Source organism: Leucoraja erinacea, chromosome 48 (genome assembly GCF_028641065.1).
Source record: "Leucoraja erinacea ecotype New England chromosome 48, Leri_hhj_1, whole genome shotgun sequence".
Taxonomy (NCBI): domain Eukaryota; kingdom Metazoa; phylum Chordata; class Chondrichthyes; order Rajiformes; family Rajidae; genus Leucoraja; species Leucoraja erinaceus.
In genome coordinates, this window is record NC_073424.1 from 124,304 (window position 1) to 144,607 (window position 20,304).

General features: G+C 46.5%; 1 protein-coding gene across 2 annotated transcripts in view; it reads right to left on the reverse strand.

Annotated features, from left to right (window-relative positions):
* The window catches only part of sema4f (sema domain, immunoglobulin domain (Ig), transmembrane domain (TM) and short cytoplasmic domain, (semaphorin) 4F), a 155,218-nt gene that overhangs the window by 17,615 nt on the left and 117,299 nt on the right, over window positions 1-20,304 (reverse strand). For both annotated transcript variants that reach the window (XM_055664859.1, XM_055664857.1), the window contains exon 10: window positions 10,583-10,805. In XM_055664859.1, coding sequence (XP_055520834.1) covers window positions 10,583-10,805 — 223 coding nt within the window. The remainder of the gene's footprint in view (window positions 1-10,582; window positions 10,806-20,304) is intronic.

The following is a 20,304-nucleotide window of genomic DNA, read 5'->3' on the forward strand; positions in this document are numbered from 1 at the left end:
AGGACGGTATCCCCCGCACCGTGCCCTCTTCCCCCACATAAAAACACCAAAAAAAACACAAAAAAAACACTTTTACATAACTAAATAAACAAAAAAACAAAAAGATACCGGGCTGTACCCAGGTGGAGGCTGCTGACACCAGCGCCACCGGAAGTACAACAACTAATCTTGTGTGTGGACTCGATAAGAAGAAGATTGAGATGGCGTTGGATCGTGCCAACTCTCTGCATACTGGTCCTCAAAGACTCCTGCCTTCTCCAAAGACGTACCGGTCTGTAGGTTTGGTTAAATTGTAAATTGTCCCTGGTGTGTGTAGGATAGTGTTAGTGTGCGGGGATCGCTGGTCGGCGCGGACTCGATGGGCCGTAGGGCCTGTTTCCGCGCTTTAATCGATAATGTTTTATTATTAATATTTAATGTTTTATGTGTCATTCCTAACTATCACTGTAAGTCATGTTGTCACTTGCGGGCGGAGCACCAAGGCAAATTCCTTGTATGTGAATACTTGGCCATTAGACTTATTCATTCATTCATCCATTCATTCATTCATACATCCATTCATACATACATTCATTCATTCATGCATTCATTTATCTCTAAAACTAAAACTGAAACATTAAATCTAAAATTACACGATGGCTAAAGAAAGATAAGGTAGCGAATTTAATGACCATTGTCATTAATAGACAATAGGTGCAGGAGTGGGCCATTTGGCCCTTCGCCAGCACCGCCATTCAATGTGATCATGGCTGATCATCCCCTATCAGTACCCCGTTCCTGCCTTCTCCACATATCCCCTGACTCCACTATTTTTAAGAGCCCTATCTTGCTCTCTCTTGAAAGTATCCAGAGAACCTGCCTCCACCGCCCTCTGAGGCAGAGAATTCCACAGACTCACCACTCTCTGTGAGAAAAAGTGTTTCCTCGTCTCCGTTCTAAATGGCTTACTCCTTATTCTTAAACTGTGGCCCCTGGTTCTGGACTCCCCCAACATCGGGAACATTTTTCCTGCCTCTAGCGTGTCCAAGCCCTTAACAATCTTATATGTTACAATGAGAACCCCTCTCATCCTTCTAAACTCCAGAGTGTACAAGCCCAGCTGCTCCATTCTCTCAGCATATGACAGTCCCGCCATCCCGGGAATTAACCTTGTAATTAAGGGCCGCCACTGGCTCTGACATCCAACATCATGAGGAGTTGGGAGACTGATGATGAGGCATTAGATAGAACATAGAACCGTACAGCACAGGAAGGTGACCTTTGGCCCACAATGTGTGTGCTGAACATGATCCTTTGCTGATCTGATCTCACCTCCCTACACATGATCCATATCCCTCTGGTCCCTGCACTTGAGTTTGAGTTTAGTTTACTGTCTAACCAGTCAGCGAAAGACAATAGTACATACATGATTACAATCGAGCCATCCACAGTGTACAGATACATGATAAAGAGATACATGATAAGAGGGAATAAAGTGAATAACGTTTGGAGCAAGATAAAGTCTAGTAAAGTCCGATCAAAGGTAGACACAAAATGCTGGAGTAACTCAGCGGGCCAGGCAGCATCTCTGGAGAGAAGGAATGGGTGAGGTTTTGGGTCGAGACCCTTCAGTCTGAAGAACCCCGACCACGGATGAACACGGAGGGGAGGCTGGCTGGACTATGGTGCCATCCTCACCTGGGTGCCATTTATGTTATGTTGTGTTGTGGACTTTCTGTGTTTGTGCTTTTTTTGTAATTTAATTTCAATTTTATTTTTAATATGTTTTATTATTTATTTATTATTTATTTATTCTTTTTTTATGATTTTTATGATACTGCCTGTAAGGGAAATTCATTTCGTTGTCTCAAATTGAGACAATGACAATAAATTTGAATACAATACAATACAATACAATACAAGTGTCTCCGCCCGAAAAGTCACCCATTCCTTCTCTCCAGAGATGCTGCCGGTCCCGCTGAGTTACACCAGCATATTGTGTCTACCTTCGATTTAAACCAGCATCTGCAGTTCTTTCTTACACAAAATCCGATCAAAAACAGTCCAAGGGTCTCCAATGAGGTAGATAGTAGCTCATGACCGCTCTCTAGTTGTTGGTGGGTTGGTTCAGTTGCCTGATAACAGCTGGGAATAAGCTGCCCCTGAATCTGGAGGTGTGCCTATCTAACATCCTATTAACGGCACTACTGTTTCTGCCACCACCACCCCTGGCAATGCGTTCCAGGACCCCACCAATCTCTGTAAAAAACTTGCCCCACTCATCTCCGTTGCACTTTCCCCCTCTCACTCTGCCATCGGGCCCCGTAGCGGCATCTGCGGAGGTCTCAATATGCCCGACTATGGGTGGACAAGGGGACGGGGACTGGACTTTGTGCTTTCCCTCACTGTGGGAACCATTGTGGGGGGATGTTTTTATGTTCTATGTTAAATTTCTTTATAATGTTATATTGTATTCGTATCAATGTGCTGCAATGGCAACTCAAATTTCACTACACCAATTGGTGTATGTGACAATAAATGAACCCGTGGACCTAGTGTTGGACATTTCCACTCTGGGGTAAAGCCCTGGATTCTGGTAAACCTCCTCTGCACCCTCTCCAAAGCTTCCGCATCTTTCCTGCAAATGGGCAACAGGAACTGCACGCAATCTTCCTCATGCAGCCTCGCCAAATTTCTATAGAGATGCATCTTGACTTCTTAAGTCTTCTACTCAATGCCCCAAGCAATGAAGGCAAGCATACCATAATCTTAATCACTCTATCTACTTGTGTTGCCACCTTCAGTGAGCTATGAATTTGGACTCAACATATCTCTGCACATCAACACTGTTATGGATCTTGCCATTAACTGTATACGTTCTCCTTACATTCAACCTCCCCAAAGTGCAACACCTCGCACTTCGGGTTAAACTCCATCCGCCATTTCTCTGCCCAACCAGCAGCTAATCTATATCTTGCTGCATATTCCGACAGCCTTCCTCACTGTCTGCAACATCTCCAATTTTGGTGTCGTCAGCAAACTGACTCACCAACCCATCTACATGTACATCTAGGTCATAAGGTCATAAGTGATTGGAGCAGGATTAGGCCATTCGGCCCATCGTCAACTCCACCATTCTATCATGGCCATTCGATCTCTCCCTCCTAACCCCATTCTCCTGCCTTCTCCTCATAACCCCTGACACCCGTACTAATTTATCTGCTTCAAAAAATATGCATTGACTTGGCCTCCACAGCCTTCTGTGGCAACGAATTCCACAGATTCACCACCCTCTGACTAAAGAAATTCCTCCTCATCTCCTTCCTAAAGGAACATCCTTTAATTCTGTGGCTGTGACCTCTGGTCCTAGACTCTCCCATCAGTGGAAACATCCTCTCCACATCCACTCTATCCTCCCAGAACGGGGTACTGATTGGGGATTATCAGCCATGATCACATTGAATGGGGGTGCTGGCTCGAAGGGCCGAAGGGCCGAATGACCTCCTCCTGAATAGAATAGTTTCTTTATTGTCATTGTAACATGAACCATGTACAACAAAATTGAAAAATGTCAGCAAGTCAGTGCACCATTCAAACATTTCTAAAAGCTAACGATACATACAAGGTAAAATATTAAAAAGATAAACAACTAAAATAAATATCATGAAAATAGCACGCATAAACACCCAACCCTCCATCCTTCTGTTGATTTCACAGTGTACCACAGTCCCTTAGTATGTATCGCCCCTGCGTTCCTTGGCGGCTACATTTAGTGCCTTTATAGCAGTGGGGTAAAAACTGTTTTTAAGTCTGTTTGTCCTTGTCCTTGTAGATCTGTACCTCTGCCTGACGGCAACAGTTCAAACAGAGAGTGTCCGGGGTGGGAAATGTCCTTTATAATACTCTGGGATTTTTTGATGCAGCGGAAACTGTGTAAGTTCTCCAAGGTGAGGAGAGGGCAGCCGACAATCCTCTGGGCGTTGTCAATGGCCCTCTGGAGCGCTTTCCTCTGAGCCGCTGTGCAGCTGGTGTACCACACGCATACACAGCATGTTAGGATGCTCTCAATGGAGCACCGATAAAAGGACAGCAGCAGTCTCTGATTGATGTTATTCTTCCTGAGCACCCTCAGGAAATGCAGTCTCTGCTGGACCTTTTTCAGCAGCGCAGAGGTGTTCACGCTCCACGTCAGGTCCTCCTCAATATGGATTCCCAGGAAGCAGAAATCCGCCACCCTCTCCACACAGCCCCCTCTGATAATTAATAGTACCATGTCCGTTTTATTCTTCCTGAAGTCTATTATTATTTCCTTTGTCTTTAAGGTGTTGAGGAGCAGGTTATTTTCTCCACACCACACTGTCAGCTGCTCCGCATCATCCCGGTAGGCGTACTCGTCCCCCCCCCCGGAGATGAGTCCCACCACATATTGTCTATTGTCTATCCAAGCCTTTCACTTGGTAGGTTTCAATGAGGCCCCCCCCTCATTCTTCTAAACTCCAGCGAGTACAAGCCCAGTGCTGACAAACACTAATCATATGGTCAAATATTGAAGGTGATACAATAAAAGAGGATACAAGGCCTGAGAAAGAGAAGCAGCCAGGCTGCTATTTCAGACTGAGGCTTGTCGCAACTTGTCACAACTTCACAATCTCACACTTCTGCTTTCGGAGCACAGATTTCTCTCTGAAATGATCACAAGGGACATTTTCAGCACAAGCCTCCAAAAGGTGCATTTCGAGAATTATAAAGACCTCTTTTTTCTTGAATTTCTAATTTTCTAATCTAAAAAGACGATTCTTCATAGAATAGACAATAGACAATAGGTGCAGGAGTAGGCCATTCGGCCCTTCGAGCCAGCACCGCCATTCAATGTGATCATAGCTGATCATCCCCAATCAGTACCCCGTTCCTGCTTTAGACTTTAGAGAAGTGACTGTACAGATTTGTATGCCAACATTCTGCCTTCTCAGAGGAAGGATTAGTTTTAGTTTCAGAGATACAGCATGGAGTCAGGCACTTTGGCCCACCGTGTCCGCTCCGACCAGTGATCCCTGCAATGCTTACACTACCCTGCACACACTAGTGACTATTTAACAATTTAAACAATTACACCAAGCCAAATTAGCCTAGAAATCTGTACGATTTTTGGAGTGCGGGAGGAAACCGGAGCACCTGGTGAAAGCCCACGCAGGTCACGGGGAGAAGGTACAAACTCCGTACAGACAGCGGCACGGTGGTCAGGATGGAACCCGGGTCCCTGGCGCTGTGAGACTGGAACTCTACCGCTGCATCACTGTGCCGCTCTCTATAGCTCTAGCTTGGTGGCATCACGACCCAAGAGTGTTTAATTGGCGTATGTGCTGAAATGGAATATTGGCGTTCCCCACAGGCTGCGGCCTGACAACTAGTATTGGGCCTCTGCAACGTCTTGGTCAGTTTGTCACACTACAACAGCTCGAGAATTGCCTGCGGGTTTGACAACAAAATCTGGGTTGGTCTGCAGTATGTGGAGTACTCGGTCATTCACTGGAGTTTAGTAGGATGAGGGGGCATCTTATAGAAACATATAAAATTATAAAAGGACTGGACAAGCAAGATGCAGGAAAAATGTTCCCAATGTTGGGCGAGTCCAGAACCAGGAGCCACAGTCTTAGAATAAAGAGGAGGTCATTTAAGACTGAGGTGAGAAAAAATGTTTTCACCCAGAGAGTTGTGAATTTGTGGAATTCCCTGCCACAGAGGGCAGTGGAGGCCAAGTCACTGGATGGATTTAAGAGAGAGTTAGATAGAGCTCTAGGGGCTAGTGGAGTCAAGGGATATGGGGATAAGGCAGGCACGGGTTATTGATAGGGGACGATCAGCCATGATCACAATGAATGGCAGTGCTGGCTCAAAGGGCCGAATGGCCTACTCCTGCACCTATTTTCTATGTTTATATGTCAGATCGTGTGAAGGGAATGGGGAATTCAAGGCAGTCTACGTCATACCAATCAATCAGGAATGTGTGGGTTAGCATATGATGAGTGCTTGACATCACTGGGCCTGTACTCGCTGGAGTTTAGAAGGTTGAGGGGGGACCTCATTGAAACTTACAGAATAATGAAAGGCATAGATAAGAGTGGATGTGGAGAGGATGGAGGACTCAGTCAGCGCCAGAGACCCGGGTTCGATCCCGACTACGGGTGCTGTCTGTACAGAGCCTGTGCGTTCTACCCGTAACCCCGTGGGTTTTCTCCGAGATCTTCCGTTTTCTCCCACGCTCCAGGGGCGTAGAGTTATGTTAGCAAATTGGCTTGATAAATGTAAAAATTGTCCCTAGTGTGTGAAGGGTAGTGTTAGTGTGCGGGGATCGCTGGTTGGTGCGGACGTGGTGGGCCTGGTCCCATGCTGTATCTCTAAACTAAACTAAACAGAGGACATAGCCTCAGAATTAATGTGCACTCCTTTAGAAAGGAGGTGAGGAGGAAAGTCAGAGGGTAATTCATTTGTGGAACTCATTGTCACAGAGGGCTGTGGAGGCCTAGTCAGTGGATATGTTTAAGGCAGAGAGACAAATTCTTGATTAGGACGAGAGTCAAGGGTTATAGACAATAGACAATAGGTGCAGGAGTAGGCCATTCGGAGCTTCGAGCCAGCACCGCCATTCAATGTGATCATGGCTGATCATCCCCAATCAGTACCCCATTCCTGCCTTCTCGCCATATCGCTTGATTCTGCTATCTTGAAGAGCCCTATCGAGCTCTCTCTTGAAAGTATCCAGAGAACCGGCCTCCACCGCCCTCTGAGGCAGAGAATTCCACAGACTCACAACTCCCTGCATGAAAAAGTGTTTCCTCGTCTCCGTTCTAAATGGCTTACTCCTTATTCTTAAACTGTGTGCCCCTGATTCTGGACTCCCCCAACATCGGGAACATGTTTCCTGCCTCTAGTGTGTCCAAACCCTTAACAATCTTATATGTTTCAATAAGATGCCCTCTCATCCTTCTAAACTCCAGAGTGCACAAGCCCAGCTGCTCCATTGCCCAGCCCAGCCACTGGAACTCTCTGCCACAGAGGGTAGTCGAGGCCAGTTCATTAGCTATATTTAAGAGGGAGTTAGATGTGGCCCTTGTGGCTAAAGGGATCAGGGGGTATGGAGAGAAGGCAGGTACAGGATACTGAGTTGGATGATCAGCCATGATCATATTGAATGGCGGTGCGGGCTTGAAGGGCCGAATGGCCTACTCCTGCACCTAATTTCTATGTTTCTATTCTCTCAGCATATGACAGTCCCACCATCCCGGGAATTAACCTTGTAAACCTACGCTGCACTCCCTCCATTGCAAGAATGTCCTTCCTCAAATTAAGGGACGAAAACTGCACATAATACTCCAGGTGTGGTCTCACTAGGGCCGTGTACAACTGTAGAAGGACCTCTTTGCTCCTATGCTCCATAACTGCTCTTGTTATGAAGGCCAACATGCCATTCGCTTTCTTCACTGCCTGCCGCACCTGCATGCTTACTTTCATGGGGAGAAGGCAGGAAAATGGGATTAGCAGGCAGAGATCAGCCATGATTGAATGGCGGAGTAGACTTGATGGGCCGAATGGCCTAATTCTACCTATAACTTGTGAATTTGTGGAGATTAGTTGGCAAGAGGCAGCAGGGTAGGGTCCAAGTTGATCACAAATACTGGAGATGGAAGAAAGGATGGTGGATATGGGGTGAAGGTTCCTGGCCTCACATATGGAGGCAGAAGAAGAGTTCAACATCACAATATGAAAGGGTACAAAGGGTACTGAGGATTCTGCCAAGGACAGATCACTCGTAATCAGCGAGGGGGAGATTGGTGAAGACAGTGAAAACATGGCAGGGGTTGGAACTAAGGACCAGATGTCAAATCTGAGCAAAGCGGAGGGAGTGGAAAATGAGACGGTTATTAAGGTTATTAGAAGTCCAGAGCTAGATGAGTTTATATGCTTTTACAGCAGAATGTTTAATTTAGGATGAGGGGGGGTGGGAGGGGGTCCGTGAAACATACAGAATAGTGAAAGGCCTGGATAGAGTGGATGTGGAGAGGATGTTGCCACTAGTGGGAGAGTCTAGGACCAGAGGTCACGGTGGTGCAGCGGTAGAGTTGCTGCCTCACAGCGAATGCAGCTCCGGAGACCCGGGTTAGATCCCGACTACGGGTGCTGTCTGTACGGAGTTTGCACGTTCTCCCCGTGACCTGCGTGGGTTTTCTGCGAGATCTTCAGTTTCCTCCACATTCCAAAGATGTGCAGGTTTGTAGGTTAATCGGCTTGGTGTAAATGTTAAAATTGTCCCTAGTGGGTGTAGGATAGTGTTAATGTGCGGGGATCGCTGGTCGGCGCGGACCCGGTGGGCTGAAGGGCCTGTTTCCCCGCTGTATCTCTAAACTAATCCAAAGGGCATAACATTGTTTGAATATTTTACATGAAACTGCTGCATGCAACTGGATTCTGTCAGCCTGAGGTCAGGTAGACAGGCTCTGGAATGATAATAGACATTAGGAAACAGAAACTGCTTGCAACGTGTCTTTGCTGGCTTTACCTTGCACTACACTTTAGTCCCTTATATCTATCTACATGTATCTATACACTGTAAATGGCTCGACTCTAATCGTGTAATGTCTTTCTGCTGACTGGTCAGCATGCAAAGAAAGCTTTTCTCAGTACACGTGACAATAAAGCAAACTAAAGTCTAAACTAAATGGGCAGATGCACAGAGTCCCTCGCCCAGAATAGGTGAATCGAAGACCAGAGGACAATATAGACAATAGGTGCAGGAGGAGGCCATTCGACCCTTTGAGCCAGCACCGCCATTCAATGTGATCATCCACAATCAGTACCCCGTTCCTGCCTTCTCCCCATATCCCCTGACTCCACTATCTTTAAGAGCCCTATCTAGCTCTCCCTTGAAATTATCCAGAGAACAGGCCTCCACCGCCCTCTGAAGCAGAGAATTCCACAGACTCACCACTCTCTGTCATGCTCTCCTCTCGCTGCTACTGTGCCACAGGTGGTACAGAGGCCTCAAGTCCCACACCATCAGGTTCGGGAACAGCTACTTTCTTACAATCATCAGGTTTTTTTAAAAACACATTTGCACAACAGGCAGCACGGTGGCGCAACGGTAAAATTGCTGCCTCACAGCGCCAGAGACCCGGGTTCGATCCCGATTACGGGTGCTGCCTGTATGGAGTTTGCACGTTCTCCCCGTGACCTGCGTGGGTTTTCTCCGCAATCTCTGGTTTCCTCCCACGCTCCAAAGACGTGCAGATTTGTAGGTTAATTACCTTGGTATAAATGTAAATTGTCCCTAGAGTGTGTCGGATAGTGTAAATGTGCGGGGATTGTTAGTCGGCACGGGCCTATTTCCGTGCTGTATCTTTAGACTAAACTGCACTGAACCTTAAAACCTACCTGACAACGGAAGACTAATAGCCACTTCTAATACCGTTCTTCACAACTAGACAATAGGTGCAGGAGGAGGCCATTCAGCCCTTCGATCCAGCACCGCCATTCAATGTGATCATGGCTGGTCATCCACAATCCGTGCCCCGTTCCTGCCTTCTCCCCATATTCCCTGACTCTGCTATCTTTAAGAGCTTTATCTATTTTAGCTTTTTTAAACAGGCGACTTTCTACACAAGCTTTACGAGTGGATACAATAAGGATTTGTAAAATACTTTTGTACAGATACGTGGATAGGAAGGATAGCTATGTGCCAAATGCAGGCAGATGTGACTAGCCCAGAATGTCAATTTAGTAGTTAAGAGGGAACTGCAGATGCTGGAGAATCGAAGGTTACACAAGAAAAGCTGGAGAAACTCAGCGGGTGCAGCAGCATCTATGGAGCGAAGGAAATAGGCAGCGTTTCGGGCCGAAACCGAGGGTTTCGGCCCGAAACGTTGCCTATTTCCTTCGCTCCATAGATGCTGCTGCACCCGCTGAGTTTCTCCAGCTTTTTTGTGTAACCTAATGTCAATTTAGTAGTTTAGTTCAAGTGGCTTGTTTAGTTTAGTTTACAGATACAGTGCAGAAACGGGTCCTCCAGCCAACACCGACCAGCGACCCACCCCCCATTTACACTGTTCTACACCCACTAGACATGAAAGCCGTAGTTAGAACCAGAGATAACATGTTCTAAACCAGAATTGAAAGGCCACAAACACTGTGGATGTGGTGAGTGGTTTACTTTGAAGCTCTGTGTGAGTGGCTGGTGGCATTTACTTTGGTGTAGAGAAACAGCGCGGAAACAGGCCCTTCGGCCCACCAAGTCCGCACCGACCAGCGAACCCCGCACATTAACACTATCCTACACACACACTAGGGGCAGTTTTTTACATTTGAACCAAGCCAATTAACCTTCAAACCTGTACGTCTTTGGAGTGTGGAAGGAAACCAAAAATTTCGGAGAAAACCCACGCAGGTCACGGGGCGAACGTTCAAACTCTCCACAGGCAGTGCACGGAGTCGGGATGGAACCCGGGTCTCTGACGCTGTGAGGCAGCAACTCTACCGCTGTGCTGCCCTGTCATGGACAGTGGCCATGGGCCTGCTGAGTGATGCACAGTTCTGTAGCTCGATGTTTTCTTACCTGTTCCCAAATAGAAAACCTCGGAGCCAGGGCCATTGCTTGGACCGTCTCTCTGGACAGTAATCTTGGTGTACAGTGTGTCTCTCCTGATTAGCAGTGGCTTTCCCCCAACGGGATTGATGGAATTCGCCATCAGAAGATGATCTCGAATAAACAATAGTACATTGTCCGGAAGGTCTAACGTCGTGTTGTATCCTTTTTTCTTCAATTGATCTGTGATGCACTAAAACAGATTAGAGAAAAATATACTTAGCATCTTTTTCAGGTTCAATCCCGATTACGGGTGCTGCCTGTACGGAGTTTGCACCATCTCCCCGTGTCCTGCGTGCGTTTTCCCTGAGATTTTCGTTTTTTCCCCCACATTCCAAAGACGTTGGTTAATTGGCTTGGTATAATTGTAAATTATCCCTAGCGTGTGTAGGACAGTGTTGATGTGCTGGGATCGCTAGTCGGTGCGGACTCGGTGCCCGTTTCCGCACTATATCTCTAAACTAAACTAATCTAAGCTACACTAAATCACCTGGATCTTTGATCTTTGGTGATGGCTACATCTTTAAGGGCTTTTCCCACTGTACGAAGTAATTCAAGAAATCTCCCGAGTTCTCCCCTGATTCGAGCTCGTGTAATGTACGTAGCGGGTACGTAGGAGCTCGTGGATGTCTCGTTGCGGCTCGTACGAGTAACTGTAGGTACACGGGAATTCCGGTAAACTCGTGACTTTTTTACAACACTGTGAAAAATGTCCACGAGTAAAAATATACTTGTGATGAAAAACACGGTTACTTTTTACTCGTACGAGCCGCTACGTACCCACTACGTATATTACTCTCATTGAAACATGTAAGATTGTTAAGGGCTTGGACATGCTAGAGGCAGGAAACATGTTCCCGATGTTGGGGGAGTCCAGAACCAGGGGCCATTGTCTATTGTCTATTACACGATTCAGGGGAGAACTCGGGAGAACTCTTGAATTACCTCGTACAGTGGGACAGGCCCTTTAACAATGTTTGCTACAGTTATACATTCCATCACACTCAGCAAACCCTCTCCTTAGCTTCCTGCAATGTTGACTGTAGCTGAACTGAAACTGTTAAGAAAAGCAAATGCAATGCTAGCATTTATTTTGAGAGGACTAGAATACAAAAACAGGGATGTAATGCTGAGCATTATAAGGCGCTGGTCAGACCACATTTGGAGTACTGTGAGCGGTTTTGGGCCCCATATCTGGGGAAGGATGGGAAGATTCCGGAGGAGATCCCAGGAATGAGTGGGTTAAAATTTGATGAATGTTTTACGACGCTGGGCTCTACTTGGTGGAGTTTCGAAGGGTACGGAAGGATCTCATTGAAACTTATCGAACAGTGAAAGGCCTGGATAAAGTGGATGTAGAGAGGATGTTTCCACTAGTGGGAGAGTCTTGGACCAGAGCGCTTAGCCTCAGAAATAAAGGACGCTCCTTTGATGAGAAGGAATTTATTTTTTCAGAGGGTGGTCAATCTGTGGAATTCATTGCCACAGACGGCTGTGGAGGCCAAGTCAATGGATATTTTTAAGATGGAGACTGACAGATTCTTGATTAGTACGGGTGTCAGGGGTTATGGGGAGAAGGCAGGAGAATGGGGTTGAGAGGGAGAGGTAGATCAGCCATGATTGAATGGTGAGGTAGACTTGAGTGCTCTTGTAGCTGATGCACTTACAAACTTATGATATGTGTCAAATATCCTCACATTGTCATCCAGTTTCTCAGTGCACAGAATGAGAACATAGAAAAGTTCAGCAAAGGAACAGGCCTTTTGAACGGATGATACTTTATTGACTAACGTGACAAGTCACAGTGATATTCTTTGCATTGCATGCCCAAGATATGCAAAGAGTCGCTACATAAAGGGTGCCTACAACATTACAAAGTATCACTTTGTCCGTGACAAACATGATGCCAAGATAAACTAAAAGGTTCTGACTGTCTACCTTGTCTATGCCTCGTATAATTTTATACACTTCTGTCAGCTCTCCCTTCAACCTCTGGCGTTCCAGAGGAAACAATCCATGTCTGCCCAACCTCTTCATGTAGCTATGTAGCTCTTCATCAAAACTGATCACCAAACTCGGTAACCTGGGCATCGACCCCTCCCTCTGCAACTGGATACTGGACTTTCTAACCAACAGACCCCAGTCTGTGAGGTTAGACAAGCACACCTCTTCAACCCTCACCCTGAACACTGGCGTTCCACAGGGCTGTGTGCTGAGCCCCCTCCTCTACTCCCTCTTCACCTATGACTGCAGACCTGTACATGGTACTAACACCATCATCAAGTATGCAGATGATACAACGGTGATTGGCCTCATCAGCAACAACGATGAGTCGGCCTATAGGGAGGAGGTCCAGCACTTAGCAGCATGGTGCGCTGACAACAACTTGGCCCTTAACTCCAAGAAGACCAAGGAACTCATTGTAGACTTCAGGAAGTCCAGAGGCGGCACGCACACCCCCATCCACATTAACGGGACGGAGGTGGAACGTGTTTCTAGCTTCAGGTTCCTGGGGGTCAACATCTCTGATGACCTCTCTTGGACCCACAATACCTCTACTCTGATCAAGAAGGCTCACCAGCGTCTCTTCTTCCTGAGGAGACTGAAGAAGGTCCATCTGTCTCCTCGGATCCTGGTGAACTTCTACCGCTGCACCATCGAGAGCATCCTTACCAATTGTATCACAGTATGGTATGGCAACTGCTCTGTCTCCGACCGGAAGGCATTGCAGAGGGTGGTGAAAATTGCCCAACGCATCACCGGTTCCTCGCTCCCCTCCATTGAGTCTGTCCACAGCAAGCGCTGTCAGCGGAGGGCGCTCAGCATCGCCAAGTACTGCTTTCACCCCAACCATGGACTGTTTACCCTCCTACCATCCGGGAGGCGCTACAGATCTCTCCGTTGCCGAACCAGCAGGTCGAGGAACAGCTTCTTCCCGGCGGCTGTCACTCTACTCAACAACGTACCTCGGTGACTGCCAATCACCACCCCCCTCCGGACACTTATTATTATTTATTCAAATCATTTGCTATGTCGCTCTTCCAGGGAGATGATAAATGCATTTCGTTGTCTCTGTACTGTACACTGACAATGACAATTAAAATTGAATCTGAATCTGAAACCTCCTCTGCACTCTTTCCAAATCCTCCACATCCTTCCTGCAATGGGGCCGAGCAGAACTGCACGCAATTGTCCAAATGTGGTGTAGCCAAAGTTCATTCAAGCTGCATCATAACTTCCTGACTCTTATATTCAATGCCCCCACCAATGAAGGCAAGCATAATACTGCACACACCTCCAGATTCAGGGACAGTTTCTTCCCAGCTGTTATCAGGCAACTGGACCATCCTACCACAACCAGAGAGCAGTGCTGAACTACTATCTATCTCATTGGAGACCCTCGGACTATCAATAGACACTAGACAATAGGTGCAGGAGTAGCCATTCGACCCTTCGAGCCAGCACCGCCATTCAATGTGATCATGCCTGATCCTCATAAGACAGTGGAGGGCAATACTCTTGATGCTTTCGAGAGAGAGCTAGATAGAGCTCTTATAGATAGCGGAGTCAGGGGATATGGAGAGAAGGCAGGAATGGGGTACTGATTGTGGATGATCAGCCATGATCACATTGAATGGCAGTGCTGGCTCGAAGGGCCGAATGGCCTTCTCCTGCACCTGTTGTCTATCGTAAACCTCCTCTGGTCCCTCTCCAGCACATCCTTCCTCAGATATGGGGTCCAAAATTGCTCACAATATGCCAAACGCGGTCTGACCAGCGCCCTGTAAAGCCTCAGGATTGCATTGCTGTTTTTATATTGTTCTTCTTGAAATAAATGGGAGCATTTGCCAGGGCAGTTGCCATTCGCCCACTTTCAGTAGTGCATTCAATGGCATCACAGGATGTGCGACACACACACTCTCTTCACCGCCAGCAGAGACTGGATCCATTATCAATAACTGGTGGTCTTTGCCGTTCACTCACAATGAACGCACTGTGCAGGGACTGAAATTTAAACAGCAGCTAAAGGGTATGCACTGTGACAATAATGTTGCCCACATATTCTTCAATATTTAGCATTAAGGAAAATTATTCAAAGGGGCTCCCTTTCTCAACATTTTCGCTCAGCTCAGTCCAGACACTGCCATGAACACTTGAATGGGCTCGAAGAATGCATCTCGGCACACACGACAATTTCTTTAGTCAGAGGGTGGTGAATCTGTGGAATTCATTGCCACAGAAGGCTGTGGAGGCCAAGTCAAAATGTATATTTTTAAGGCCTAGATCGATAGATTTTTGATTAGTACGGGTACAGGGGTTATGGGGAGAAAGCAGGAGAATGGGGTTAGGAGGGAGAGATAGATCAATTTGAATGGTGGAGTAGACTTGATGGGCCGAATGGCTTCATTCTGCTCCTGTTACTTATGATCTTATGAACTTACGAACAGTGCAGGAAACATGTTCCCGATGTTGGGGGAGTCCAGAACCAGGGGCCACAGTTTATGAATAAGGAGTAACCCATTTAGAACGGAGACGAGGAAACACTTTTTCTCACAGAGAGTGGTGAGTCTGTGGAATTCTCTGCCTCAGAGGGCGGTGGAGGCAGGTTCTCTGGATGCTTTCAAGAGAGAGCCAGATAGGGCTCTTAAAGATAGTGGAGTCAGGGGATATGACTTTAAAAGGAGTAAATTGGGACAGTTTGTTTTATGGGAAAGATGTGGAAGTGAAATGGAGTACATTTAAAGGTGAAATTTTAAGAGTACAGAATCTTTATGTCCCTGTTCGGTTGAAAGGAAATCGTAAAAATTGTAAAGAGCCATGGTTTTCAAGGGAAATTGGACACTTGGTTCGGAAAAAGAGGGAGATCTACAATAATAATAGGCAGCATGGAGTAAATGAGGTGCTTGAGGAGTATAAAGATTGTAAAAAGAATCTTAAGAAAGAAATTAGAAAAGCTAAAAGAAGATATGAGGTTGCTTTGGCAAGTAAGGTAAAAGTAAATCCGAAGGGTTTCTACCGCTATATTAATAGCAAAAGGATAACGAGGGATAAAATTGGTCCATTAGAGAGTCAGAGTGGACAACTATCTGCAGAGCCAAAAGAGATGGGGGAGATATTGAACAGTTTCTTTTCTTCGGTATTCACCAAGGAGAAGGATATTGAATTATGTGAAGTAAGGGAAACAAGTAGAGTAGCTATGGAAACTATGAGGGTCAAAGAAGAGGAAGTACTGACACTTTTGAGAAATATAAAAGTGGATAAGTCTCCAGGTCCGGACAGGATATTCCCTAGGACATTGAGGGAAGTTAGTGTAGAAATAGCAGGGGTTATGGCAGAAATATTTCAAATGTCATTAGAAACGGGAATAGTGCCGGAGGATTGGCGTACTGCGCATGTTGTTCCATTGTTTAAAAAGGGGTCTAAGAGTAAACCTAGCAATTATAGACCTGTTAGTTTGACGTCAGTGGTGGGCAAATTAATGGAAAGAATACTTAGAGATAATATATATAAGCATCTGGATAAACAGGGTCTGATTAGGAACAGTCAACATGGATTTGTGCCTGGAAGGTCATGTTTAACTAATCTTCTTGAATTTTTTGAAGATGTTACTCGGGAAGTTACAGTTACAGTTACAGAGAAAGGTTGAACAAGTTAGGGCTTTATTCTTTGGAGCGCAGAAGGTTAAGGGGGGGACTTGATAGAGGTTTTTAAAATGATGAGAGGGATAGACAGAGTTGACGTGGAAAAGCTTTTCCCACTGAGAGTAGGGAAGATTCAAACAAGGGGACATGACATGAGAATTAAAGGACTGAAGTTTAGGGGTAACATGAGGGGGAACTTCTTTACTCAGAGAGTGGTAGCTGTGTGGAATGAGCTTCCAGTGAAGGTGGTGGAGGCAGGTTCGTTTTTATCATTTAAAAATAAATTGGATAGTTATATGGATGGGAAGGGAATGGAGGGTTATGGTCTGAGCGCAGGTATATGGGACTAGGGGAGATTATGTGTTCGGCACGGACTAGAAGGGTCGAGATGGCCTGTTTCCGTGCTGTAATTGTTATATAGTTATATGGTTATATGATATGGTGAGAAGGCAGGAACGGGGTACTGATTGGGGATGATCAGCCATGATCACATTGAATGGCGGTGCTGGCTCGAAGGGCCGAATGGCCTCCTCCTGCACCTATTGTTTATTGTCTATTGCCATGTCCTCTCTCCTTTTCATCTTCCCACCAATGCAACCTTTGTGTCTGTTCTGTGGCTATGGTGGCAGCTCTGCATGCAGTTACTGATAGAAACATAGAGATATAGACAACAAGAGAAGGCCATTCGGCCCTTTGAGCCAGCACCATCCATTTAATATGATCATGGCTGATCATCCAAAATCAGTACCTCGTTCCTGCCTTCTCCCCATATCCATTGATTCCGTTAGCCCTAAGAGCTCTATCTAACTCTCTCTTGAAAACATCATTCAATGACACAATGTTCGGAATGACACAAATGTTGCTGAAATGCCAGCATCTGTTTACAAAATATAACAGGATCTCCCAGTATATCCACGCCTCCGACTACTGAATATGCCTCGCCTCGAGTTTACTACAATGTTGTCTGGGTTTCAGCAACTAAGTTACAGAGAAAGGTTGAACAAGTTAGGGCTTTATTCTTTGGAGCACAGAAGGTTAAGGGGGGACTTGATAGAGGTCTTTAAAATGATGAGAGGGATAGACAGAGTTGACGTGGATAAGCTTTTCCCACTGAGAGGAGGGAAGATGCAAACAAGGGGACATGACTTGAGAATTAAGGGACAGAAGTTTAGGGGTAACATGAGGGGGAACTTCTTTACTCAGAGAGTGGTGGCTGTTTGGAATGAGCTTCCAGTGAAGGTGGTGGAGGCAGGTTTATCATTTAAAAATAAATTGCATAGTTATATGGACGAGAAAGGTATGGAGGGTTATGGTCTGAGCGCAGGTATGTGGGACTAGGGGAGAATACGTGTTCGGCACGGACTAGAAGGGTCGAGATGGCCTGTTTCCGTGCTGTAATTGTTATATGGTTATATATTATATGGTTATATCAGTTCAGTTTATTTTATTATTGTCACGTGCGGCAAAGGTAGGTCCACACCTTACTCTTCCATATCTCTGCGTCTCTGACTCTCAGTCTGAAGAAGGGTCTCGACCCGAAGCGTCACCCATTCCATCTCCCCAGATTTGCTGCCTGTCTCGTTGCGTTTCTCCAGCACTTTGCATCAATCCTCGTGTTGTTTCCAGTTGATACAACACAGCACCCATCATGTGCCTGGACATGCCAAGAGTGAGCAACACACATTCCTCCTTGAGGGCATGCACTGATCTGCATTGCCATGACTGTCACAAGAAGATTCACAAGCTTGCACAATAACAATCTCCTTCAATAACAAGGCGAGCAAACAGTCCAAGAACTGAACCTTCTGCTGTCAGTCAACACCCACTCACCACCTCCCCAGGCAGAACGGGGCGTCACCGTGGCGCAGCGGTAGAGGTGCTGCCTTACAGCGCCAGGGTCCCAGGTTCGATCCCGACTACGGGTGCTTGTCTGGGTGGAGTTTGTACGCTCTCCCAGCGACCTGCCTGGGTTTTCTCCGAGATCTTGGGTTTCCCCCCACACCCCAAAGACGTACAGTTTTGTAGGCTAATTGGCTTGAGTGTAAATGTAGAATTGTGTGTAAGTTAGTGAGTGAGGGGATCGCTGGTCGGCACAAACAAGGTGGGCCGAAGGGCCTGTTTCCGCGTTGCATCTCTAAACTAAACTCATCGGCGGTCACTCTGACGGAAACGAGTATGACTGTCCTCTCCTCTCCATAGGGTCGTCTACTTGTGGGTCTGCAGATGTCTGTAGAGGCCGATCCGCGATCCACACACCCTGGTGCAACGTGGGCGGTGGAGACTGGCGGTGGTTGGTAGTCGTTGAGTCCCCTTCTCTCTCTCTCTCTCCTTACGGTGATGTCGCTTTGTCTGTGCCACACGGCGTAGTCCCGTTTCGTGACGTGCACCTCCTTCCCGCACGGATTTCCTCCAGGAGCGCCTGTCCAGTGCAATGTGCTCCCAGTTGCTCGATGTGATGTGGAATTACTTCAGACTGTACTTGATATTGTCCTTGAAGCGTTTCTTTGGCCCACCGGGGGCTCGCCGACCTTCCTTCAGTTAGAGTGCACTAAACTAAACTGAGTGTGTAGGATGCAAAACTGGGATAGCAGAACTAGTGTATGAGTGGTGGTTGGTCAGTGCTGTCTCAGTGGACAAAGGCCATTTTTCCACGCTATAGATACAATATCCACCATATAGATAAATGTGAGGTTATCCACTTTGGTGGCAAAAACAAGGGGGCAGATTATTATCTCAATGGGGTTAAGTTAGGTAAGGGGGAGGTACAGCGAGACCTGGGCATCCTTGTACACTGGTCACTGAAAGTTGGCCTGCAGGTACAGCAGGCAGTGAAGAAACCTAATGAAATGTTGGCCTTCATAACAAGAGGATTTCAGTATAGGAGTAAAGAGGTTCTTCTGCATTTGTATAGGGCTCTGGTGAGACCACATCTGGAGTATTGCGTACAGTTTTGGTCTCCTAATTTGAGGAAGGACATCCTTGTGATTGAGGCAGTGCAGCGTAGGTTCACGAGATTGATCCCTGGGATGGCGGGACTGTCATATGAGGAAAGATTGAAAAGACCAGGCTTGTATTCACTGGAGTTTAGAAGGATGAGGGGGGGATCTTATAGAAACATATAACATTATAAAAGGACTGGACAAGCTAGATGCAGGAAAAATGTTCCCAATGTTGGATAAGTCCAGAATGTAAGTCCAGAACCAGGGGCCACAGTCTTAGAATAAAGGGGAGGTCATTTAAGACTGAGGTGAGAAAAAAAACTTTTCACCCAGAGAGTTGTGAATTTGTGGAATTCCCTGCCACAGAGGGCAGTGGAGGCCAAATCACTGGATGGATTTAAGAGAGAGTTAGATAGAGCTCTAGGGGCTAGTGGAGTTAAGGGATATGGGGAGAAGGCAGGCACGGGTTATTGATTGGGGACGATCAACCATGATCACAGTGGTGGTGCTGGCTCGAAGGGCCGAATGGCCTCCTCCTGCACCTATTTTCTATGTTTCTATATCTAAAACATGAGGCATAGATAGGGCACAGTGAGAACCTTCTTTGCCAGGATGGAGGGAGGAAATACTAGATGGTATAGCTTTAAGGTGAGTGAGGCAAAGTTTAAAGGAGATGTGTGGGCAACATTCTGAGGGATGGGTGCCTGGAATTCTCTGCCAGGGGTGGTGGTGGAGGCAGATGGTATTTAAGAGATTTTTAGATAGGGTCTGAAGAAGGGACTCGGCCCAAAACGTCACCTATTCCTTTTCTCCCGAGATGCTGCCTGAGCCACTGAGTTACTCCAGCTTTTTGTGTCTCCAAAGATATAGAGTCGTTTTGGTCCTCACCTTTCAACTCACTAGCATCCCCATCCACCATTCAATCCTTCGCCACCTCTGCCAGCTCCAAAGGTGTTTCCAGCCGCCACCCTATCCCCCCTTACTGCCTTTCTCAGATATCACAGTCTGTGTAAAGGACTTCACAATACACAATACAATTTATTTGTCATTTGGACCCCGTTGAGGTCCAAACGAAATGTAAAAGGACTTGTCCCACTTACGTGTCCTTGGC